Genomic DNA, 25,866 nt, shown 5'->3' on the forward strand with positions numbered 1-25,866 from the left:
TAACATGCATCTTTGACAGGGTGCCGCGCCATCAGGGTGAGCTAAGAGATCAGAACATTCTGGTATCTTCCTTTGCGCTGTTTTCTTCAGGTGAAGTGGACCCCATGATGTGTGTCACAAGGAGCGAGCGCAGGTGAGAAGTGGGTTTAAGCAGGTGCCTAGCACGGGCTCAGAAATCAGTTCAGTCTTCTGTGACCTTTGCAGTCGGTTCAGAGACCCCTGGGGGAGGGGCTTGTCTGTAGGAGTTGAGTAGCTCAGGAAGTTGTGAGTCCTGGGGATTGGGGGGAGATAACAATCAACATGGTGAGTCAAGAGGTTTCTGGAAATCTCTTCCAGTCTCCATCTTGGGACCTCTGAGATTTAGGCCAGAGAAGTCCTTTCTATTTCTATCTATCATTTATTTTTGAGACGGTTTCTTTGTTGCCATGTGGTCCTACTCCCGGATCAAGTATCCTTCTGCCTCCTCCCCTTGGTGTTGGGATTACAGGCTTGGGTCACCACGCCACTGATCAGGGCAAAGGACATCTGTCTTTGAGATCTGGATTTGCTTAATCGAAAAAGGGAACGCAGTGCTTACTGGTACTAACTTCCGTGGATGATAGTGAGGTTTTCCCATATCCTGGCAATACAGAAAGGTCCGGAAGACGCTCCAATTTTGTGACCATGCTTGGGCTCCTGAGAGTAGGATACCCTGGGGTTGTCTGTTTTGTCTTGGCATACGTTCCAGGATTCGGAGCTCTGGCTAAGTCACGTTGTCTGTGGCCTGCCACCTCCGGGGAATATAGAGCCCCTCAAGGTCCACAGTTCAGCGGACCACTTCCAAAGAGCTTCAGGGCCAGGCGCCGAAATGGGACTCTAGCCTCAGGTGGAGGCGATGGGGAGCATCCCGCAGGTGGCGGCGCTCAGCCGCAGCCAGGTGGGCGTGCCAGGCCCCGCCCCGCGCTCTGGTCTTGGGGAGGGTGGGACGAACGGAAGCCCCGCCTTCCCCGCGCGCTAGTTCGGAGCCGGTGCGGGAGCGGAGGCGCGCGGAGCCGGCAGGAGCACGCGGGAGCGCGGCCCCGCAGCGGCCCGGCCCGAGGGAGCAGCACGCAAGAGCAGAACGGCCTGGCGACCCCCGCCCCAGTCAGGACCCCGCCCCAGCGCGACGCGGCCCCTAGAGAAGACTCCTACCCCAGAGCGCGGCCTCGCCCGCCTCGCTCGCCCCGGTCCCCGGGCTGCGGGCATGGACAGCGCCCGCTCGCCCTGTGAGTATCGAGCCCTCCCGCTCGCCGCCTTTGTGTGCGCGCCGCGCCGCCGCAGCCCCCTCCCCGCGCGCCCCGGGCCCGCGTCCTTTGTGGAGCAGGCTCCTGTCCGGTGCTTCCCCTTACCGCGGGCCTCCCTGTCCCCTTCCCACCCGCCCGCGGGATAGCCTAACGGGGTCGCCTCTGTGCTGGCTTTGACCCTTTTTTCCAGCCTCTGGAGCCCTCTGTAGCTCCTCTGGGCCCTCAGGGACACCTAGCAGGTCGTCCCCTGTGGAGTCCCTGGGACAGCTTGAGACAGGCCATGTTCCCGGCTCGGGGCTGAGTGAGGCAGGGCATCCCCTTGCAATCCACGCCTCGGGAGCAGATCTGCAGCCCCTCTCCCCGGAGCCCGCAGAGGACCGCCCGGCAGGCCACTTCTGCGGTGGGGCTGGGCAGGGCGCGGGCCCAGAGGCGGCGCTGTCTCATCCCGCGGCCCAGGCAGGTGCGGCGGGGCTGGCGCTCACGCGGGGCCCGTGTGTCCTTGGCCCGCAGAGATGGACGGCGATGGCGGCCGCCGAGACGCCCCCGGCGCGTTGATGGAGGCCGGGCGCGGCACGGGGTCGGCGGGCATGGCGGAGCCGCGAGCGAGGGCGGCGCGGCTCGGGCCCCAGCGCTTCCTGCGGCGCAGCGTGGTGGAGTCGGACCAGGAGGAGCCGCCGGGCCTGGAGGCGGCCGAGACGCCGAGCGCGCAGCCCCCACAGCCCCTGCAGCGCAGGGTGCTTCTACTCTGCAAGACGCGCCGCCTCATCGCGGAGCGCGCCCGGGGCCGCCCCGCCGCGCCCGCGCCTGCCGCGCCCGCTGCGCCTCCTGGCTCCCCGAGTGCCCCCTCGGACCCTGGCCCGGAGCGAGCGGGCACGCAGGAGCCCAGCCCAGATCCCACCACCGCGTCAGCTGCAGCCACCCCGGTCCCCGACGGCGGCCCGCCGCAGGAGGAGGCGCCCGCCCCAACCCAGGAGGACACTGGAGCTACCGAGGCAAAGCCGGAGCCCGGGCGCGCACGCAAGGATGAACCTGAGGAGGAGGAGGACGATGAGGACGACCTCAAGGCTGTGGCTACCTCTTTGGACGGCCGCTTCCTCAAGTTCGACATCGAGCTGGGCCGGGGCTCCTTCAAGACGGTCTACAAGGGGCTGGACACGGAGACCTGGGTGGAGGTAGCATGGTGTGAACTGCAGGTGAGCGCCGCTGCCCGCAGGTGGGCTGTCAGCATATGCGTCCTTGGGTGTGTCCTTGCTCCTATGCAGGGCTTTAGGCAGCCCTGGGGATGGTGGCTGGTATGTGTCACCATCTGTGTGGGTGTCCTGCAGGACATGTACGGTGTGTAATGGATAGCCTGTTGGTGCTGTTTCTGGACCTGTGCACAGGTTGAGGCTTGTCATCTTGGAGGTCAAGGCTGGGTATGTGCTGTACCCAACCATGCCCATGGTGACATAGGTTCTGGAGTAGGCAGTGGATATTCATTCTGTCAGCCCATGTTCCTGGTCCGTCCTCAGAACCCACTTTTATTGACTCAGTAGAGACCCGAGGGTAGTGAGAGAGAAGGCTGTCTCTGAGCCCTTTTCTAGCGGACTTGGAGGTTCCCAGCTGCCCTCAAATTAGCATTTTCCTTTGCCCTGCAAGATATAGGTGTGATAGCTGCAGATGCCCGCAAGGGCTTCCTGGGTCTCAGGAATGAAGCCTGGTGGGTCCTTGGGGCCCTGCGGGCCAAGGCCTAGAAGCTCTGTCAGCAGCTTCCTGGTGTCTAAGAGCCTGGTTTGTTCACACATTAGATGAGTGCGTGAAAGTCATGAAACAAAAAAAAAATGCCTGTCTTCTTTCTCTCTCTCTCTACCTCTTCCCTACCCCCTTCTTCCTTCTACTTCTATCTCTGTTTCTGTCTCTCTTTTTTTCCTTTCTTTTCTGGAAGAGAGGCTCAGCATGTATTTTTCATAACCTTGCCCTCACGTTAGCTGTGTCAGCCCTGGGCCTGAAGATTATATAAACCGCAACCCTAGCCGTCCTGGGGCCAGCCTTGGAAGGGGAGGCAGCTCCTGTCACAAGGGGTGTTTACAGGCCCTCCCTTACTGGGAGGGAGGGGCAGCTGTCAGGCAGGGGCCAACTGGGAGAGTGCTGGCTGGAGGTGTAAGCCTACCCCGTTGGCCTGTAAAGTTAGCTGGCCTTCCAGGGCTAATGCATCCTGGGCAAACCTGGGTGAGCTGGGTGCCAGGGCTGCTGTCCACTGCAGGATGCCTGCACTTTTGGCTCAGAAATGAGATTCAGGGGCTGTGTTCTCAGCACCCGCAGCGTGCTCGGCATGTGTGTACAAACTGCGCTCGTTTCAGAGGTGACCTATCAATCTGTTCTGAGACAAAGAGTTTCTGTTTTGGTTCTTTTTTTTTTTTTTTTCAGAGCTGGGGACCGAACCCAGGGCCTTGCGCTTCCTAGGTAAGCGCTCTACCACTGAGCTAAATCCCCAGCCCCTGACAAAGAGTTTCAAAGGGCTTGTCTCCATACTGCCCTTCGGTTCTGTCATGGAAATACAGCTTCACACGAGAGGGTCAGTGGTGTCTCTTGGAGACTTTCAGCAGGAGTTGAGTTTCCTTCCTCCTTTGCGGTTCCTATGAGGACCACCCCTTTCTTTTACCTGGCATGTCCTAGAGCAGTGCTTCTCAACCTTCCTGATGCCGCAACCCTTTTAATACAGTTCCTCATGTTGTGGTGCCCCTCCTCCCCGCAGCCATAAAATTATTTTCATTGCTACTTTGTAACTGTAATTTTGCTACTGTTACGGATCATGATGTAAATATCTGTGCTTTCCTGTAGTCTTAGGCAACCCCTCTGAGAGGGTCTTAGCCCACAGGTTGAGAACCACTATCCTAGACCTGGTACAGAGACAGCCTTGATTATGCAGAATGGGTGGGGATGGGGAGGGGCAAAGCGTGTGGCCCAGGATCCTAAAGTGTGCCCTGTGTCCCTGCTACCTGAAGAGGCACCCAGGAGAAAGGGGATGTATGTGAGTCTCAGTTCTGGAGAATGGCACGAATCTTGGCTCCCCACCTCCCTGCTCTTGCCAGATGACCAGCGTGGCTTTCTGAGCACCTGCTGGTACTGCTACTATGGAATGTCGCTGAATATAGAGGACAGAGCAGGGGTGCTACAGCAGGCCGTATGTGAGAGACTTCCCCAGGCCAAGCCTGCCTATCTGGCTGAGGCATTGCAGAGGCTTGGAACTCTTGTTAATTCCCCTTTCCCTTTAAGGCAAGACAAGTCAGCCTGTCCTTGTTGTGGGCGGGGCAGCAGAGGGTGGAGCCTGGCCCCTGGCCAAGGGTCTTTGAATACTTGGCTCTAGGTAAAAATGGGGTAGCTTCTGGATTTTAGTGCTTTGCTTTAGTGTTGGGGGAGACTGGGATCCCCCAGTAGGTGAGGAAACTGCCTTCATATCTCCTGTCAGGCAGTTAATGTTTGGCTTGGGCTACAATGCATTGCATGGTGTTATCTTCCTCTGTCTGGATCACCCTTGGAATGGATGGCTCACATGACAGGGGTCTGGGCCTGCTTAGAGCCCCCTGGGTGAGAGCCTCCACATCACAAGTCATGTCCGTCATGGGAACACTGATTGACTGCCTGACACCATTCAGGAGATGGCAGATGCCTGACTGGGGGGTGGGGCACAGGCTTGCTGTATGGAACCATGGGAGAACCCACCCAGAGGCCCCTGTGTGGTATCCTGGGTGGAGGAGATAGTGGGGCAGCAGGGATTCTGTAGATACCCAGATCAGGGCCTAGGCTAGGAGAGGGGAGCCAGAGTCTTCGTCCTGGGTCAGGATGGGATCCCTGTTCGTCATATGCAGAGGACCCCATTGGAGTATAGGCTATAGAGCTCTTGGCTTTGGACTTAGGAGGGAGTCTTGTTTATCCACTTCTCTACATCTCCTGTGTTTCCAACTGCTGGGGAAAGCTCCTGAATTCTGGATGACTTGGTGTAGGGAGGGTCTGTAGGGACTTTGTTTTTCTCCTGGGGTAGATTAACCTCCAAAAGCTTTGGTCTGTTTACTCAGGGGCCCACTAAGTGACTGCTTCCTTTTTGCACCCTCAGTGGTGGGCCCAGTGTGGTCTCCACAGTGGTACACTGCTTGAAGTCTCTTTCCAGGGTTCTCTGCCAAGAGGCGAGCGGAATCAACACAGTCACAGACCTGTACTAGTTTAGAGGACACTGGGTTCCCTTTAGTGACTCTGTGTTGAAAGGGTTTGACAGGGAGAGCGGTATGTGCTCATTCCACATCAAGGACAGGGAGATGGCCCACCTTCTCAACTGTAGACATGCCAAGCTGGAACTTGAATTGTTTTTTCTTTTTATGGGGGTGGGATGGTATTTGAAAATATTTCCCCCTGTCATCTATCCTCTGACTGCACTTTATTCCTACCAAAGGAGTGCTTTACAGTGGTAACAGAGGAAGCAGAGCACCCCCACAATCCTTCTGTTCTTATCATTTCTCCCTGCTTTCAGGGGAGTTAGGGTCCCAGAGTCTCTGTGCCTCTGTCTGCTACAGAAGTTCTGATGTGTGCCGCTCTTGCAGGGCAGGAACTTCTCCCTGGCGGGGCCCTGTGCCAGTCATGAGTCCATACACCTTGGAGAGGTACTCAGTCCTTGGTTCTTAGCTTGGAGACTGGCTGGACCCTAGCAGAATGGTATGAAGCCTAAACCTTGTTTGCTAGAGACAGAGGAGACATGGGGTCAGGGTCCTCCAGTCACTAAGTGGGCCCTGCTGCTGCTGTGTTTCGGGCAACAACGGTCTTCTAGAAGAGCTCCATGTTCCAATCTCAGGCTCCAGCCAGGTGCACTGTGTCCTCAGCTGCCAGTGCAGGGATCAGGTATCACCCAAGAGGTCATCTTGTGTGCCTTATGCCTTGGAAGACAGCTCAAGACTTTTCCAAGGGTTCTGTCTGCCTTCATGGGATCTAAGTGAGGGGCAAGGCCCAGGCCCAGGGCCTGGAGAGCCCTAGGATCATGCTGTGATAACCTTGTGTAGGAAGCCTGGCTGCTACCTTACCCGCTCTCATCCCTGGCCCTGTGGTGTGGGGGCAGGCGGCAGTGAGCCATAGTCCCAGCAGGCAGTGGTGCTTGTAGGGAGAGGACACTCTGAGACAGCATGGCCTGATTCGGCTGGCAGTCACCTGGCCTTCTTCCTGTCTCCTTTTTGTTTTTTTTTTTTTTTTTTTTTTTTTTGAGCTGGGGACCGAACCCAGGGCCTTGTGCTTGCTAGGCAAGCGCTCTACCACTGAGCTAAATCTCCAACCCCTCCTTTTTGTTTTTTAATCCCCCGAGTGCCTAATTTTGTTCAAAGAGCCATGATTGACAACTGGTCTGTGTTAGCGCGGAGCTCACCTCCTTCTTTCATGCAGCCTGACCGCAGTCTTGTCTTGTTTGGTGGGAAAGGTTGGCTCTGGCTGCCTGAATGGCCTCTGGGTATGGCTTTCCCATCAGGTGTAGAAATGTGGGCACCCGCCCTTGGGCCCCTCCCTCCATCCCCACACTTGAGTGGTGACATGAGGTGTGTGTGGTGAGCTGTGTGGTCAGATATGGTGAGTAGCAGTTTAAGCTGTGGTTACCATTGCTGGGATGTGAGGAGTCCAGGCACCCCTAGAGGCAGGTGCCTCTACAGATGCGTATAAAGATGAGGGATGTTCTCAGAGACCTGGGCCTTTGGAGGTGCCCAACTGAGTCTGATTCAAGGCCAGGTCTTCATGTGACGAAGGTGTGGCAGCTCTGTCTGTCTTCTCAGTCTCTGCTGAAGACCCATCTCACATGTAAGGGTAAAATGGTGCATGTAGTTTATATGACCTTCTGTCCTTAACCTGATGTTTCTACAGCTCTGGGTACCCAGATACCTGTGAGGCAACTGGATCCTCCTCCATGGTGCTGGCCTGGAACTTTCCCTGAGGATAGCCACATCTCTCTCCATGTTCTATCTGCATGGGTCCTACTGGGGCATGGGCATGCTAAACATGGAGAGTGGCCAGGTCATAAGACTGAGGCCCAGGCAACCTAAAGGTAGTTACTGGGATAGCAGACAGGCCATACGGTGACTCGCAGAGAGGCACCGAAGGCTGGAGGAGTTCAAGGTGATATCTGATTGGCTGGGTACTGAACTGGGATAAAGTCTAGGTAGGGTATGCTGCCTGGGAGGATCGGGCTGCTGATTGCAGGGTCAAGAGACATCTGAGGTCAGGGTGGCTTCTAAGCACTTGGTCACCTGAGGATTGGGCAGACTTTGAGACTCCATGTTTCTAGAGTGACCGTGCTCATTGGTTAGGTGGCCCTTTGTTGAGCCTGGCTCTTGATTCCAGGCCTGGGAGCACCACAACAAACAGATCAGATCATGATCCCAGGAGACATGGAGAAGTATCAGCAGATCAGAGAATGCTGTGGTGGGAAGACTTGGGTGCTTAGGAGCCTTGTGAGAGAGGGACTGGCATCATTTGGATTGGACAAAGGCCCTGTCCAAGCTGTGTAAAGGCCCTGAGGTTGGAGTTAGAACAGCAGGTAGGAGTCCTTGTATGGATGGTGAGGCAACTTGGTGGGCCTCAGGCACAGTCTGGGGGTGTGACCAGAACTTTTGTCTGGGGTGTTCTGAGCAGAGGAGAGGGCAAGAGTGCATGGCAGGGAGCCAGCGAGGGGAGCAGGGTAGGGAGGAGGCTCAACTCTGGTGGACCCTACTGTGTTAAGAGAGTGTAGGATTTGAAGGTGGAGAAGGTGGGTGTGGGCAGGGACTTGGGCCAGCAGGACACAGGACAGAGTTTTGCCTTTAGGAGCTTCAGGTGTAGAGGCGGCCATGGAGCATGAAGTGGGTGGGGCTGGAGGTGTGTGCCTGAGTTCCAGTAGAAGCCAGGCCAGAGGAGAGGTTCCTGGAGCCCCAGTCTTGCCTACTGGCTTTCCCTGGGTCAGGTGTGAGTTCTGTCCACCGAGTCATGCAGGTGAGGGCAAGGGTGTCCTCGCTTCAGGTGCTAAGTTACAATAAGGAAGTTCCCCAGCTTCTGTCGTCTGTCTCATCTCCTCCATTTTGCTAGCTGGCTATCCAAGGCAAGTTCACAGTCTGGGCAGGGCTGGCCCTCAGTGCGAGGCTGTGTTGGGCTTGTTCAGAACTTGGCTGTTCGTCTTCCAGAAAGCTCAGTTTTTACTCGTGGCTCTTTTGTGCCCCGTGGGTGTCTCTTAGGGCTTGTGGCTTAGACCTGGCTTTGGGCCGAGGCTGCAAGGTGTCCAGTGTGAGTGCTTGGGGCCCAGGTTACTGCAGTAATGGAGGAGAACTTGACCTGGTCCAGTGGAGGTTTTAGGCTACGCGTCTGGTCTCCTTTGTGGTCTACTCTGGACCAGCGGCTGTGTGTGGTGAAACCCTGTCGTCTTTTTGGCAGAGCTGATATGGATGCTTCAGCAAGTGCTACACTGAGTAGTGGTAGGAAGGAGATTTGAGGACAGAGAGCCAGGACAGGTATGTCATCAAAGATTCTGGCCCTATGCACATGGCTAGGTGTGTGTGTGTGTGTGTGTGTGTGTGTGTGTGTGTGTGTGTATGTGTTCTGGCCAGTGGGTACCTTAGAGTTTTTTACCTTGGGATAGGGGGATGGTGCTGTCCCTCAGAGCACATGGATGGACCTGCAGTGGTCCTCTTCCTGCCTGCACTTGCTGCGGAGAGCGGAGAGCAAGTTGATCCTCGCAGGGCTGAGCCTGGGGCTCTGGGCTGCACCAGCCTCGCATCCAAGTTGCAGATAAGGGTCAGGGTGTGAAACACAGCAGCTGGAGCTTCGGAAGGCAAGTCAGGGCCTGGAGATGCCGCTAATCGGGTGGAGGATAGCTGCAGATTTACCCCCTCCCCAGCGTTTTGAAGTCCAGTTTTGTTCCTGTTTCCCAGAGTATTGGATTACTTCTTCCAAGCCAGCTTTCATTAAATATATATCAGGGCTATGGAAAAGAATAAAAGAGAACTGATGGAGATAGCGTGGTGTTGGCAGAAGGGGAGACAGATGAAGAGAATGGAAGAGAGGGCCTGGAAGAAGACGCACACAAAGAGAGATGGCCGCTTTAATAAAGGAGCGTTCAGCGGAGTCGCATGAGGCCTTTCAACAAATGCTGCTGGGACAGGTGACCTTCCAATCCAGGCACGCAGCTCACGGCAGCGCTTGCTGACTGAGCGAGGCGCCAGGATCCATCTTAGGGCCACGAAAAAGACACAACACACACAGTCAAGAAAGGGCACACACACTTCAGACCCGCGGTGAAGCACACAGGACCCAGAGTGCAAGTGCGTGCCCTCCTGACGAATCAGCCTGGAAAGGATCACGTCTAAGTCTAGAGTGCTTAGAAGCCAGGTGAAGACCAAGGGGACCTTGGTTTTGGCAATAACTTTTTACATGCACCTCCTAAGGCACAGCCCATGCCAAGTAACTGGTAAGCCAAGCTTCATTAAAATTAAAATCCTGTCTGTGAAAGACGCGGTCAAGAGGATGAGGTGACCGTCCACAGACTGGAAGGAAATATTGACAAATACCTCTGATGAAGGAATCCAAAACACACAAAGAAATTTTCAGCAGTGAGAAAACGAGACTAAAAAAAAAAAAAAAAATACTGACATTCATAAAGTAGGCTAAAGGCCTAAATGGATACCTTGCCTGTCGGGATGTTTGTCTGGCCCATAAGCATGAGAAGAAGCATTCGTTACAGTGTTGCCAGGGAGATGCAAACTGAAGCCCCAGGGAGAGCACACTGAACACCCACTAGAATGGCCAAAGCCAGAGCAGCTCACAATACCATATGCTCATGAGGACATGGAGCAACTGGAGAGCTCCCTTATCACAATGGGGAGTGGCGTGTGGCCCCCGGCAGTCTTCCTCCTTAGTATTTACCCTATCACGAACCATCAGAAGTTACACACCCACGCTAAGGACCTGTGCGTGAATGTTGGTTTAGCAGCCTCATTTGTACGTGTTGAAACGGAGAGGCACCGAAGCTACCCTTCTGTAGGTGAGTGGATTCTGTGGCACGTCCAGAGAATGCAGTACTCAGCACTAAAAAGAGCAGAGCTGTCAAGCCGTGAATGACAGGGAAGGATCTTAAATGCAGTGCGTAATGGAGAAACTGACCTATGATGAACACGCCACTCCGGGGCAGATGGGGCTGTGCTAAATGAACTGACAGCTGCTTTAAAGGGCAAAACCAGGGCTGGCAAGATGGCTCGGCAAGTTAAGGTATCCAAATGCAGAGAGAAAGAAGACTGACCCCTGACCTCTGACCTCTCAGTAAATAAATATAATTTAAAAAAAATAAATAAGTTCAACAACAAAAAAAGAGGAGCAAAGCCATGGAGGTAAAATAAAGATAAAGCAGGAATGGGTTGCAGCGGCAGACAGCCCAGGCTTTGGTTTTACAGACCTGGACATATCAGCTAGGATGACCATGGGCACGGGAAGGGAAGGGAAGGGGCTTAGGTTTCATGAGAACTTCTTTGGGTGCTTAGTCACATGGTAAGGCCATCCCTGTGAATGTCAGTGATGGCTACAGGTGGCTTTCCCTCATCTGAGGACACAGGCATATGGCCGAAGGAACTGTCAGCCTGGACTGTCGTGTCCAGAGAACCATGATATGTCTACTTTGTCTCGTTCCTTATAAGTGTGCACAGCTGTGGACATTTTCCAGCACAGGGAACTCCATCCTTCTGAAACCCTGAATGTCTCCATTAAACAGAGATTATGAAGAGCCTCACTCCATCCAAAAGTTCCCAGAAATAAAAAGCCATCTACTACTCATCAAATACAGCTGCCCGGTTGTGTTTTACCCTCCAGTGTCCTGCACACACACAGGGTGTGGCGGCTGTTAAGGCTCTCCCAACTTGTAGTTTCAGGGGGTTGTGCCATACTGTGGTCCTGCCTTGCTCAGGGATGCTGTCCTGGTCCTGGGGAGATGTTTCCAGAGAGTGTAGCTCAGCTCTGCTCTGGGGAAGTAGAGAAGGGTATGCTGGCCCTTGGACCAGCAGGGCAGCCTTGAGTCATGGAATTCCTCAAGTAGCTGTGGCCATCACCCTGATGTTTAAGGGCCAGATATGATGTTATGATATTATGGCCAGGAACACTGTCCCCACCTGAGGGTGAAGGGGATCAGTGAGAGCCTCGGTGGTGTCTAGAGCCCTGGAGATTTTGCTCAGCGTGGCTCCCAGATTTTTCTCAGTGGGGAGCTCCTGGCCAGGCCTCAGTTTTACAGACCTGGACATAACAGCTAGGATGAACATGGTCACAGGGCAGGGAGGAAAGGGTTTGGGTTTGATGAGAACTTCCCTGGGTGTTAAGACACGTATGAACCCATCAGTCACGAAAAGTCTACTTTCAGAGATGAGAAAGGCTCGTCTGGAAGGATCCCACGAATGATCAGTTGGCAGAGCGGTGTCGAATGGCATGGACCACGGTGTCTCTGTTGTTTGCGTGCCTTGTGTGTGTTCAAAGTGTGGCTACCAAAAGAGGCCCGGGAAATGCTGGGTCAACCAGGCATTGCTATCGTAGAACTTCTCGGAGTCTTTAAAATGCCAACTGCGTTGTGAAGTGCTAGGGCGTTATGGGAGACTGGGGCATGACCCTGTCTTTCCACTCTCTGTGGGGCATCTGGTGGCCAGGGTGGGGAGGGACACACTGGTGGAAGGTGGCTGGCGTTGGGGGTGTTCTCGTGATATTTTCCTGAATCTCTGCAAGTGTGGGTTGTCCTGCACAAGTCAGCGGTGCTGTGGACGGCACGCGAAACTGTCTGTGGAAAGCTGGTCTCCACCCTGTGAGCCCTACCCATCTCAGGCCTGGGAGGGCCACCTCCCTTCACTGTCCTTGCCTTTCTCTTGGTGTGTATGCTTGTGAATGACTTGTGAAGACTTTCAACCGTGAGGCAGCTGGGGTGAGCCATGCCCAGGATCTGAAATCTAGAGATAGCCAATTAAGAACCCCAGAGGCAACTGACCAGAAGCAGCTTTTCAGTACTGGTAGGGGCATAGATACTTTTTTCTTTCTCTTTAGCTCTCCTCATCCACGTTGACATCTGACCCTATTCCTATCTGTTGTCTCACAGCCGGGAAGGGCTGCCACAGCTCCAGGCAGTATAATCAGACTTGAAGGCAGGAAGCAAATGCATAGTTAGGTAGACAGGAGCCTAGCAGCCTTTAAAAGCTAATCTGTATTTTAATTCTTGTTTTTTGTTTTTTTGGTTTTTTTTTTTTTTTTGGTTTTTTTTTCCAAGACGTGTTCTCACCATGTAGCTCTGAGTGTCCTAGAACTCACTCTGTAGACTCAGAGATTCACCTACTTCTGCCTCCCAAGTACTGTGATTAGAAGCCTGTGCTGCTCAGCTTGTATTTCAGTTCATAAAGGAAAATGTTTATAGGTATCTTCTTTGATCTTTCTGGCTGTAAGATGATCTGTGGCCCCTCATTGATGCAGGGATGTCTGGGAAAGGCTTGATTCACATAACTTTTTGATCTATTACCTGGGGCTGAGTACCCTGGATGTCCAAGGTGGGAGAGCAGACAGTGGAGTAATTTCTTCCTCCTCAGAAGTGTTGGTGCTGTGTGTGCAAAGTCTTTGCCTGCCTGGGTCAGTCCCACCTGCCAGCTAGCCTGTCCGTTCTTATCCACACCTGGTCACTGTGGGCACCCGCAGGCCCTGAGGCTGCTCTCTCTCTCTCCTCCCGAATGTCCTGCTCTTTACCCACCATCTGGGCCCCATTACAGTGTTTGTCTCCTCCCAGCTGTCCGGTTTCCATTTCCCCCAAACTTTTAATTTTTGAAAATCTCTAGCTACTGGCAGAGTGCAGTTAGGAGCCGGGCACTCAGCCGTCTCTCTGTCACTGGATTTGTGTGCGTTTTATCTGACCCACTTTGGGTTCCTCCCTGAATACCTCGGCAAGCATCTCCTGACAGGAATAGGGACAGGTCCCCACAGAGCATCTGCAGGGTCATGCCCAGGGCCCAGGTGGGTGGATCCTGTTAGATGCGTCTGGTGTGTGGCCTTGCGATTCCCACCATTGTTCTCTCTGTGTCCCCAGTTTGCACCTGGGGTCTAGTCAGTGAAGAGACGGGTGTAGTGTTTGCTTGTCACATCCATTTTAATATAAAACAGTGGTTCTCTACCTGTTGGTCACGACCCCTCTGCGAGGGTCAAGCGACCCTTTCACGGGGTCACCTAAGACCATCGGAAAGCGTAGATAACTTACGCTACAATTCGTAACAGTAGCAAAATCACAGTTATGAAGTAGCAACGAAAATAATTTGGTGGGTGGGGGCCGCCACAACCAGAATTGTTTTAAAGGGTTGCAGGATTAGGAAAGTTAAGAACCACCCATCTAGAACAAACCCTTACTGCTTTATTACCACCGGTTAGCCTTTTGGTGTTGTCTCCCAAGGCTCCGCACAGTGGTGCGTACAGAACCTCTGCCTGGTGCTTCTGCCAGTGGGATTGGACTGTGTGTCTCTGGAGCGGCTGCCACGGGGTGCTACACGTGCAGGTCACAGGGCTGGCCAAGTCACTGTCCCTGTGGAGACACGAGTACTTCTAGCCCAGAAATAGCCTTACCGACACTCACGGACGCCCTGTACTCTAGAGACTGAGCAGCTCCCAGCGGGGACTGCATCCATTTCTCCTTCTGAGGAAGAAGCAGAGGGATATCAGGGTGGTCGATCAGTCTTCCTGCAGGCACCTGCTCTGAGTCCAGGATTGCCATGAGGCCTGATGCCTCTGGGCGGTAGGCTGTGGCTGTTCCAGGGCCACTCTGTTCTAAGTTGACTTGGTGCTGCTAGGGACCCCGTAGCCTCCCTTCACTCTGAGCTCCTGGTTAGGAGGCCTGAATAAGAGCTCCACCTATCCCTGTCTACTGACTGCTGGTTGAACTCCTGTGACTTCCCGAGACCTCACAGGATGCCTGGCTGGCCTGAATTGGGGCAGAGTATGTCTGAGCTGTTCCTCTTCTGCCATCCCTGTACTGCTTCATTTGGATGATACCCTAGTAGAGGAGTGGCTATCAAGAGTGGCTGTCTCTAGGGGTTGGTTATGGTATGGAGCCTACAACCTCTTTCCTTGTTAAATGGGACCGTTGTCTGATGCCATCTTCTTGGGAAATCTTTCAATGTCACACTCATTACATCTTCGCTGACATGCGCAGAGAGGTCTCACCCACTGCCCAGGGCCACCTCCACCCACCCTAGTCCCACCTAAGATTGGTTGAACAATGTGGGCAAAGGTCCATTATATTGTAAATTGTGCCTGGGCCAGCGCTACCTGTTATCCCCTTGCTGGGAGGCAGGGGTGGACAGAGACTCTGTTCAGTCCCTACCTCTGCCAGTCCAATTGGCTCAAACTTCTGTATCCTTCCAGGCTGGGCTTGAGGCTACAGTCTTTGTCTGAGCCTGAGACACTAGGAGAGTTTCCTCCTATTCTGGGGTGTGGTTTCAGCCTGGGTGCTCCTCCCAGAAGGTGGCTAAAGTGTGGAGTTTGGGGTGGAGTATCTCCTAGCTGTCCTCATGCCTTTGGGGTCTCAATGCTTCTCCTGTTCTCTTGTCTGAGCCTGACTGTTTCACCCCCTGACCCCATTTTGGCAGCAGGGTTTGTACTTCTGGAAGTCAGGGGGTATTATGGGGTGCCGTTTCATCTTCACATCAGGAGATCATCCTGCCGGGCCGGTGAGCCTCAAGCTTCAGACATCGCTTCAGACAGCCTAGGGCATGCCTTCTCCTTAGTAGTCAGTGCCATCAGAGGAGAGAATTTGACCTTTTAGAGGAAGTGTGGAAAGCACAAGGCTGTGGAGGGGAGTCAGAAGGGACAGGGACATGTGTCACTGTCCCCTCACCCTCGGGGCAGGGAGTTTCAGAAGCCTTGCGATCCCCAAGCCTTTGGCACAATGTCAGGCGCTGGCCGAGTGCCACAGCAGACAGGTCATTGCTGACTGAGGTTGCTTTAGCCGCTGAGAGTGTTTGGTTAAGAAAGCATGCTGGGAACTTCTGTCTGCTGAGCCCAAGTGGGCACCTTTGTCTCCAGAGAGCCAAGGTCCACTTACACAGTGCTTGGAGGTGGGAAGAAAGTCCCTTTTTCCCTTGCTGGCCTGCTATATTGGCCCAGTGGCTATGGCAGGTGCTGTATGTGGGCCTCAGCCCCAGGAGTGGAGGTGATACTACATTTATAGGTAGCCTCATATGTGCAAAATGGAGAGGTATTTACTGAAACACCATCAGAGGTTTGGAATTTGTTCTGGGTTTCTATACCACCTGCCCATCTTTGGTGGAGTTGGGGACAGGGGTGGTGGTGGCCCATAGCCTGTCCCTTCTGGGTTACTGGCTTTTGTAAGTTCAAGATGAAACCGAGTGATAGGAGCTGGGGCTTTAATTCGGGTGACAGAGTATTTGGCGAGCGCGTAAGAAGTCCTGGGCTCAGTCCCGAGCGTGGACTAAACTGGGTGTGCTGTTGTGTGTACCTTTAATCCTAGCATTCAAGAAGTGGAAGTAGGTGGATTCAAGGTCATTCCTGGCTGCGTGGTGACGATGAGGCCAACCTAGGATACACAAGACCTTGTGGGCACCCTTGCCCCTAGAGTAGTGCCTTAGGATGGTCTTTGTGAGAAGAGAAGGGGTGTCTGTGCCAGATTGAGGAGCGAGCGCTGCAGGAAACTTGGGGGGAGGTTCTCCCTTTGAGTGCTCTCTGACGGCCTCTCATACCCTTGCCACTTCCTTTGTGTGGCAGAACTCATGGGAGCCGGGCCAGAGTACCTGCCCAGCTGGCTGATAGCCCTGGGTACCTTCTCCTGATGATTAGGGCCTAAGCCCCAGGTGAGATATTGGCTAAGGCCCTGATCCAGCATCCTGCTGGAGTCTCCCCCTTTTCCTCCCAGTGACTGCTTGCACCTCTGTGTCTACTGCCCCCCCTCTTCCCCAGCTCTGTCTCCTTTAGCCCCAGGAAGAGCCTGTAAGGTTCACTTCTGGCCTGTCTGAAATGGCCTGTCAGCCTCTGTAAATATTTGATGACCGCAGTGATAGAAAGACAAAGACCTACTCTGTTCCCTGCCGGGGAGTGAGATGGTGACATTGGAACGTTCCAGCCTCTCTGGCTGCTTCCCTGATGGCTTGTGGATGGTTTTCAGGCAGGTTCTTTGTGTCTATTCAACCCGGGCCAGAGCAGAGCCCCTCTGCCTGCCAGGGAGAACAGTGGCAGCTGCCAGCTTCCCACCTGGAGTGCTTACTGGGTGGTGAGGGGCTGGGCCTGGCTTAGGGTCTCATCCTTCGGACTTCCTAACCTTGGCCACTGGGCCAGGTTTAGGAAGAAGTACTGACCGGAGTACAGCACAGGCTCTCGGCCATATGCAGGTCCTGGTGCTTTGCTCCATGGCTTGTTTGGGTCTCCTGTATGGCTGTGAGCGTAGACAACCCTGCTGGGTCACATGTGTCCCCTTGCATGTATATATCCTCTGCTTAGCTTGCTTGGGAACAGTCTTGCCCTTGGGGTGCTTCTGTAGGAATGAGGAGCTCTTTGAGGAAGCTTTATGGAGGGGCCACCTGTCCCTTGGGCCCAGGGAATACTATGACTTTAGGAGGAGCAGGAACTACTTGGGGGCCCTGGGGCTCTGCTATGGAGGGTGAACATTTGCACGGCTGATGACCTTTAGACAAAGGCCTTTGCATGTTTTCTCTCATGTGCGGGTGGGGCCATGGCAGGCTTCCTGGTGGAGACCGAATCACGAGGGTCAAAGCCATGATTGTGAGTGGTCACTGCAGCCCACATGCCCTGCTGGCTTAGCAGGAAGGCTTTCTGGGGTTTGGGGAACATCAAGATGCATGCACGGTGTTCTTGGCAGACACTCACAGTTGGGAGGGGGTGCTGCAGTTCTACAGGCTCAGTGGTGTTGGGGCTCATGGTGGGGACAGCTCTGGGCTGGTCTGCCTTTGTGGGGTTCCTGTGGGGACTGTGCCCTTGTCACCAAGGACTATGCTGATGGCATTTGTCAGATGTGCAGGCTGGTGTTCATATGGCAACTGTCAGGGCCATATCCTGGAGCATAGCACTAGTGTGGAGGCTGAGGCTTGAGTCTCTCCAAGCCTGGTCATAGGGCATCAGTACCCCTGACGGACAGGCGGATACAGGGCTTCCGTCTGACTTAGATGGGAAGCCTAGAGGTGTCCTTTGAGGACTCAGGGTGCCACATAAATTTATGGGAAGTCCTGTTTGCCCAGCTCTAGGGGCCTGGCACAGGGAAGACACAAGAGCAAGGCAACCTTCCAAGAAGGCAGGCACCTTCCCTGAGCCTCGGACCTGAGTGTGGCAGAGAAGAGGACAATGGCTTGTGGTGTGTGCTCTATGACATGGGTTGGGAGGCTTTGTCTCCTGTTCTAACAGGGCACCACATCAGGCCCAGAGAGCACCACCAGGAGGGCATGGTATACGTCGGGTATGTCTGGCCAGTGTGGCAGGGCTGCAGGGCTAAGGTGGGCTTAGCCTACTGTCCCCGGTTCTCTCAGGGCTACAGAGCTGTGTCCTGCCTTAGGCTGAGGTCTACTCAGAGCAGGTCAGGACAGGTTAGACCAGGCTTGGTGGGTAGGGGAACAGGGCCTTCTGAGGGAAGCCTGACCTGAAGTGTGATGACAGGTCATTGTCCTGGTCCCTCATCCCCAGATCCTGTCTCCCTCCTGCACTTGGCCATCAGATACAGTGCTGAGAAATTCCCTGTAGCTCCATTAGCGGGTCATTTATAGCAGTGTCTAGGGAATAGGTAGGAGCTGTGGCTGAGGTGGGTCTGTGGGAACCACCATTTCCAGGGACGGGGTGTCTCAGTATGTTGTATAGGCTGTACCTTTCGGTCTCACTGGGGCTCAGGGGGAGGGGCAGCTGTGATGAAGACGGGGTGGACTCAACCCCATGTCAGAAGACCTAATGACTGTGATGGACTAAGGCTATCATTTGGGTTCTGCCTAGAATAGGACTGTTGTCACTTGGAGAGACTGCCTGAGGGCTAGCCTTCTCTACCCCCTATTCTCCAGCTTCCATTCCATTTAGTGTCCTCTCTGGCCGCTCAGGCTATGGAATCCAGGGTTCTCCCACTGACTCTCAACCATCCTGGCTGTCCCTCTCTTTCCCTAACTGCTCTGGCCAGCCCTTCTCCGTCCCTCTGTAGTCTCCTCTCTGTTCCTCTGGCCCTCCCTGCGGCCTGTCTGGAGCCTGGTCTCCATAGCAACAGTTGCTGCTGTGGAAGCTGGCGCCCGCTGAGTCTCATCCCGTGGGGAGGTATTTTTGGCACTGCTGAGGGATTTTATTTTATCTTCGGTGTTGACTTTTGGTGGCACAGAGCTGGGGCAGTACTGGAGAGGCTTTGACTCGGGGACACCTGGTCCTCAGGCCCTTTCCTGGCACCTGTGAAGTCCTGGCTCCAAGGCTGATATGGGTTTATTTTGGAGAGCAGGTCTTAGGCCACAGATTAGCCAGAGGAGCTGGGCAACACTAGAAATGGATGCATATTGGTGAACAGGAGTACCGAGTGATTCTGAGCCCTGGAGTGACAGCAGCCTTGGCTGAGTGGTATTGGGGTCACGGTGGGGACAGCTCATGGTAGGACCCATGAGGACACAGTGCTGCAAAGAATGACATTCTTCATGGAAGGCTGGTCTCAGAGCTGCTCTGATGCCTCTCTACTCTTTGGCAGGCCCCCGTGGTTGGCATGATCTATATGGTGGTGGTTTTTGTCCCCTACCAAGAGGTCATTTCTGCAAGTCAGGGCTGCTACGTTGAGATCGTGGAATTGGGAGTTTAGACCAAGAAGAGAATAATGTCATGTGATACCTTTGAGCCACCAGCAAGTGACTGTGTGTGGGCCAAGGGACCTGGAGGTCCAGGGCAAGGCAGCACCAGATTGGTTCCTTTCCTCCTTCGAGGCGTTAGTGACATGGGCTGCCCAGCTCTGACTCTTGGTGTGCCATGAGATTGATGGTCTTGCGGCTGATAGGGATAGTCGAGGCGTGTCCCACAAGGTACTGGGTGGTTGCAAGCCTGCCCACCCTGAGAAGTGGTCCCTATCATGGTCCTGTGCTGCTATGCCCTGTGGGTGAGCGCCTGGCTGGAAGATAGACAAAAAGGACCATGCCTCCTGGAGAGAGATGAAGAGTTCCTACTAGGGCTTCACTTTGCCTTCCTCTCCCTCTTCTCCCTGGGAGATGTATGTGACGTCAGCTGACTGTTGCAGAAGCCGGGGAGGAAAGAACTGTGCATCCCAGGGTAGGAATGTGGGAGGGGGCTGTAGTGAGCTGTGTTGTAGCTGTCAGACCTAGGAAAGATGAGGTACCTCTTAGGCCTCTTTATCTCTTCTGCTAGAATGGAGTCCACAGAGTCGATCATAGTGCCAACTCAGTCTTTGCCAGACCCTCCCTAGACCTGAGAGGTTCTCCATATGTGGAGAGCCTAGCCACACGGGGAACTGAGGGCCCGGGCAGTGAGGAACTACTACTGAGGGCAGCATCAATCAGATGAGAAAATGCAAGTGCCTCTGCTTACAGAGTGGTGGGTTCAGCCTGTCTCTGCCTGCCGTTCCTCCGTTCCTCCATAGGGAAGGGATCCTCAGCTGAGCACCCTCAGGGGGCCATGTCTCCTGCCTTTCCCACCCCAGTCAGGGTGAAGCAGGTGTTCAGCCTATGCTCCTGGCTGGTGAGGCCAGCCCCTCCTTTCCAGCCCCTCCAGGAGTATCCTGGCAGGTGGCGGAAACTTAGGGACAGGCAGTCACGCTTCACAGAAATGGCAATTCTCTCCCCAGTGAGTCTATCGGTGCAAACCCGAAGCCATTTATAGAGCAGATGCCGAAGGGAGCACTTGAGGAATTAAACTCCATGGTAACCTTGCCGTGGAAATGAAAATAGTCTCGCTGTAAACAGTCCGCTGCTGCCTGGGTCATGGCCCCGGGTCCGCTGGAGGACGCTTGCTCTCCATGCTCACCAGCGGCTGTCTTAGCTTTCACTAAGCTCTGCAGATGGTAGAGAATCGGGGAGCCGTGAGGGAGGAGCCTCCTGCATTCAGGGAAGCTCAGCGGTGGCTTCAGTTTTATGTGTGAAGCCTGCATTGCACCTTCATGCCTGCTCCCTGCCTCCCCATCGAGGGACATCGTGAGGGTCCCACGACCCCCTTTCAGTTCTCTGCTGGGTCCTCCTGGGTATCTGGTTCCTTCTGCTACTTGTAACACTGCAGGGACAGTTCCCAGGCAAGACACAGAACAGCATGGTGCCTGACAGCTTCTTCCCTCATGAGCCTGGAGCTGATGGTCCCAGGTGAGTGAATGCTTTGGCTGTGTCTTACATCTTTGTCCCAGCACCCACTGCCCGGATGGGCAGTTTTCTCCTGCAAGTGGCGTGTGTGTGTGTGTGTGTGTGTGTGTGTGTGTGTGTGTGTGTGTGTGTGCATGCGCGCACACATGCACGCTACCATTACATGACACTATAATTTTCTGAAAAATACTTTTGAAGAAACAGTAGAAGAGATGTATCCTCACTGTTAAAAGCAAGGACTTCTCTCACGTGTCTGGTTCCTCTTCCTGTGGTGTGTGCCCTCTGTGTTCTTATTCCTACATTTGGTGAGCTGCTCCCACTCACTGAGCCTTCAATGGTTGTGGTTCTAGAGGAGCCCGGTGCCGGGGTACAACATCCTGAGCTTTCCAGCCTCATTTACCCAAGGCTGCTGCCGCAGCCTGACCGAGAAATGTAGCTCCTTGGAAATAGCTTTTGTTTTAATTGTGGTCTTCAGAGAAAAGCTTCTAGAGTCCTGACAGGTGTGTGTCGACCTCTTATCTGGGGAGAGTGGCCGTGAGGCCAGGTCTGTCTCAGGTGGATGGTAGGACGTGCATTCGTTACCCAAATTGTGTTTACCCCACAGTGGTGTCTGAACCTGGGCCTGGGTCAGGACGTGCTAGTCCTCATGCCCATTGCCCACTTGGAATGTGGACAGGATGATGACCCAGCTGAACCCCACTGTCCTTTGCTGCCAGTGGCCTGGGGAATATGGTGGGTCATGGTGGCCTCAGGGCCAACTTTGGGCTTCTCTCTCTGGAAGCAGACTCTGTGGTCAGTTCCAAGCCTTGGAGACCTCAGTTGAGAAGAGCCTGGGGTCCTCCTGGTCTTGATTTGTTCCTACCAACGGGCTGTGCTTAGGCCAAGGGACAACTTGCATTGTGGCGGAAAGGGAGCCCTTGTGTCCAACCACAAGGTCTGGGCAGTGTGGCGTCCTGTTGGGTCCCCCAGGTGAAGGTGGAATGGGGTGAACGCCTATCTTACCAGTTCTCTAACATTTTTTTTTTTTTGGTTCTTTTTTTCGGAGCTGGGGACCGAACCCAGGGCCTTGCGCTTCCTAGGCAAGCGCTCTACCACTGAGCTAAATCCCCAGCCCCTCTCTAACATTTTAAAATTGCATTCGTCTATCTTTTTAATTCATTTATTTTGTGACTGCGTGTGTATGTGCACGTGCCACGGCATGGGTACAGTGGTCAGAGGACAATTTGCAGGAGTTGATTATAGATCTCGGGGACGGAACTCAAGTCATCCAGCTTGGCAGCGAGAGACTTTACCTGCTGAGCCGTTTCTCCAGCTCCTCTTTCTACCAAATCTTACCAAAGAGTTGATTTTATCACAAAGGGGAAGCCGTAGTTTTGATTGAGGAGGTGGTGATGTAATCTGATGTGTGGTGTGTAGCCCAGGATTGCACCCAGACATGTGCTGTTGTATGTTGCATGACGTGAAATGTATTGTGATGCGACGTATTGTGGAAGCATGTGGCATGCTGTGTTTGGTCAAGCTTCTTAAATGGGGTCGTGGCCTCGTGGAGAGTCATGCGGCTGAATCTAGGACTGGGAAAATCTGGCAACAATAAAAGGTTTCTGAACATGAAGTGACCAAAAAAAAAAAAAAAATCAATTCAAAGCCAAACGTGTGAGGTGTCCCAGGTGTTTCTGGCAGCCCTCACCGGTGTCTGAGCATGCCTCCGTACTGGGAAACACCATGCTTGAATGCCTGGGTTCGGAACTGCGGTCATGAGCTGCAGTGCCTTTCCTGTGGTGCTAAGTCCTTCACTCTCACAGGGACATAGTGTAGCTCAGGCTACAGGAGACCCTGCCATATGGGAAAACAAACCAAAACAAGCAAATAAAAAAATTGCTGTTTGAGTTACTGACTGGGTTTCTCAAAAACTGTCCAATGAATTTTGGCTTCAGAATGGGATAGAATTTATAACCGTTTCTGGAAGGGCTTGAAACACACTTCTGCCGCGCTGCACTACGGATTTACGTGAACTGAACCATGCGATAAACTGAGTCAGTAAATGAAGAAACAGTGAGTGAATGAGGCAGTGAAGAGCAAGGCATGATGGGAGAAAGAATGGGCAAGATGGGTGACCGAATGGCAAAGAAGTAGGTGAGAACGTAGATGAAGAATGAGGAAGGCATGACTGAATGAACAGATGAACTGAATAATGATGGATGGGAAATATGCAAGACAAAATGAATGAATGAATGAATGAATGAATGAATGGGTAGAGGAATAAGTGACTGTAGGAAATGAATACATAGAAAATGAATGAGTAACTGACTAGTGAATGAGTGGGTGACTGCGAGAATAAGAAAGCAAGTGGGCGGGGACTGAGAGACATGTGGAGCCTAGCCCCCTCCCTAACCTCAGGCAAACGCAGAACAAGGAAGATTTAAGAGTCAGCACCTAGACCCCAGCACCTCCTCCCCTTGGAATTTCCCAAAGCCTGAAAGTGAAGGTTCTAGAACACTAGGCAGCTGTACAGGCCGGAGCTTGCTACCATCCTGCGTCCCAAGTTCTATTCTACACGCACAACTCACACCCCGTGGCCTAGGCCACACACCAGGGCTTCTTCACCATTTCTGCGTGAGAAATTGTTATGTGACTCCTGGAATGTAGAGCTATAGGTCTATAGATCTGAGATTACATTTACTGAAAATAAGCCATGAACAGTGTATTTTGAAGCAGTTAGTTGGAGGACAGGGAGATGGCCCAGTTGGTGAGTAGCTGCAATACCAGTGCTGGGGCTCAGTGACAAGCAACCCCCAGAGCTCGCTGGCCAGCCTACCCCAATCGGTTAGCCCAAAGCTCAGTGAGTGGCCTTCTCTCAAGAAATAAGGTGGAGAGTGACTGAGAAAGACTCCTGATGTGAACCTCTGGCTTCCACACACACACGCACACACATAGCTGCACAAACTGTATGCTGTATGTACATAAGCGTGTACATACAACACACAGATCCAAATTCTCTCTCTATATATATATGTACTATATGTAGTATATATGTATATATGTATATGAGCAAATTTTCATACTAACAAGATGGGTGCTTATTTATTTTCACACACAGAATTAAATACTGGCTGGATATTAAATGAAAGGGATGGAGCGTCTTTAGCACTTTCCATAGTTGATATTTTGATTTATAATAAGTGCTGAGCCAACCAAAGGACAAACATGGGCTGGGACAAGGCTCAGTCTCCTTGGCTGCCTTGTCTGGCCTTAGGGGGACAAGGTGCACCTAATCTGGCAGACTTGAAGCACTGGGGGTGGGGGCCCCACCTTTCTCCGAGGAGAAGGGGAGGGGAGATGGAAGGAGGAACTCTCAAAGGGGGCACCAGGAGGTGAAGCAGCATTTGGATAGTAATTAATTAATTAAGTAAGTAAAGTCAGTGCTGAAAATGCCAGTTCACGTAAATCCGTAGTGCAGCGCGGCAGAAGTGTGTTTCAAGCCCTTCCAGAAACGGTTATAAATTCTATCCCATTCTGAAGCCAAAATTCATTGGACAGTTTTTGAGAAACCCAGTCAGTAACTCAAACAGCAATTTTTTTTTTTTGACCGTTCCTCTGGTTGATATTTCGCTTTCATAGCACATAAATTACACAACCACATGCATACAATAAGCATGAACTTACATATGCACATGAACTTACAGAAGCATAGATATGCACACACATATACACACACAGGTAAGTTTGCAGGCATTCACTTACACATGTAGATACATGTGCTCACATATACACACATGAGAGGAGAGATAAATATCTTTTTAAAAAATCCATCATGACAAGTATTTGTGTAAATCAACTAATTTTGAAGAAGTAAACCAATACAATGTACACACATGATTAAGGAATCATACAATGAGGACTGGTATGGTAGCACCTGGAGGTAGAAGCACAGGGATCTATTTAAATTCAGAGCCAGCCTGGAATGAATATACCAGGAGCAAAACCTCTATAGTTAGACCCTGTCTCCAAAAAGCAAATAAACAAACAAGCAAAAAAAAACAAATACTAAATTAAAAAATCTTGACAGTTTTTTTTTTTTAATTTTTTTTTTTTTTATTATCTTGAGTATTTCTTATATACATTTCAAGTGTTATTCCCTTTCCCGGTTTCCGGACAGACATCACCCTCCCCCCTCCCCTTCCTTGTGGGTGTTCCCCTCCCAAACCTCCCCCCATTGCCACCCTCCCCGCATAGTCTAGTTCACTGGGGGTTCAGTCTTAGCAGGACCCAGGGCTTCCCCTTCCACTGGTGCTCTTACTAGGATATTCATTGCTACCTATGGGGTCAGAGTCCAGGGTCAGTCCATGTATAGTCTTTAGGTATTGGCTTAGTCCCTGGAAGCTCTGGTTGCTTGGCATTGTTGTTCATATGGGGTCTCGAGCCCCTTCAAGCTCTTCCAGTTCTTTCTCTGATTCCTTCAACGGGGGTCCTATTCTCAGTTCAGTGGTTTGCTGCTGGCATTCGCCTCTGTATTTGCTGTATTCTGGCTGTGTCTCTCAGGAGCGATCTACATCCGGCTCCTGTCGGTCTGCACTTCTTTGCTTCATCCATCTTGTCTAAAAACAGCAATTTTTTTATTTGCTTGTTTTGGTTTGTTTTCCCATGTGGCAGGGTCTCCTGTAGCCTGAGCTACACTATGTCCCTGTTAGAGTAAAAGACTTAGTACCACAGGAAAGGCACTGCAGCTCATGACCGCAGTTCCGAACCCAGGGATTTCAGTTGTGAGAGACACCCCAAGACCTTTTAGGGGATGAGGAAATGGAGAGATCTTGTCCTCTTCTTCCTGGACTCATATAAGCTTCTGTGATGGGGAAAGTCTCTTCATTCATTCATTCATTCATTCATTCATTCAATCAGTCGTTGGGTTTGGTATGACATTTCTGTCTATTGGGTCTCAGTGATTGAGAAGTGAGTCCACCAGCAGTAGCACCAGGTCCCAGAGAGACAAGCCTGTGCTGACAATGTGGACACTGTGCCTGCCCTGTGTGTATGGCTGCTGTCTTGTCCTTTACACCTGCTGCTGATGGTCCTTGGCAGTGACATTCCAGTCACGGTCCTTCAGGCCTCTGAGAGTGAGGTGGACACAGGGCTCTGGACTGTCTCGTGTGCACATGTGGTATAGACACCTGAGGCGTTTGCGGGAGCTCAGGTTGTGACTTGATACTTGCAGTTGTTGAGTTTGCCTGAATCTAGTTTCCTAAAGTGGGACCAGCATCCGCTTGCCTGAGGGAGCAGGGCTGAAACTTGAGAGCAGAGGTCCTATC

General features: G+C 52.8%; 1 protein-coding gene across 50 annotated transcripts in view; it reads left to right on the forward strand.

Annotated features, from left to right (window-relative positions):
* Positions 1-695: 695 nt before the first annotated feature.
* Positions 696-25,866, forward strand: part of Wnk2 (WNK lysine deficient protein kinase 2) — a 109,366-nt gene continuing 84,195 nt past the window's right edge. For 37 of the 50 annotated variants that reach the window (XM_087590433.1, XM_087590440.1, XM_087590443.1 and 34 more), the window contains exons 1-2: positions 980-1,244; positions 1,773-2,455. In XM_087590433.1, the coding sequence (XP_087446559.1) occupies positions 1,775-2,455 (681 nt within the window). In that variant the 5' untranslated portion in view covers positions 980-1,244; positions 1,773-1,774. 50 annotated transcript variants of the gene reach the window in all.

The sequence above is a fragment of the Rattus norvegicus genome, chromosome 17 (assembly GCF_021556685.1).
Source record: "Rattus norvegicus strain SHRSP/BbbUtx chromosome 17, alternate assembly SHRSP_T2T, whole genome shotgun sequence".
In the NCBI taxonomy this organism is placed as follows: Eukaryota; Metazoa; Chordata; class Mammalia; order Rodentia; family Muridae; genus Rattus; species Rattus norvegicus.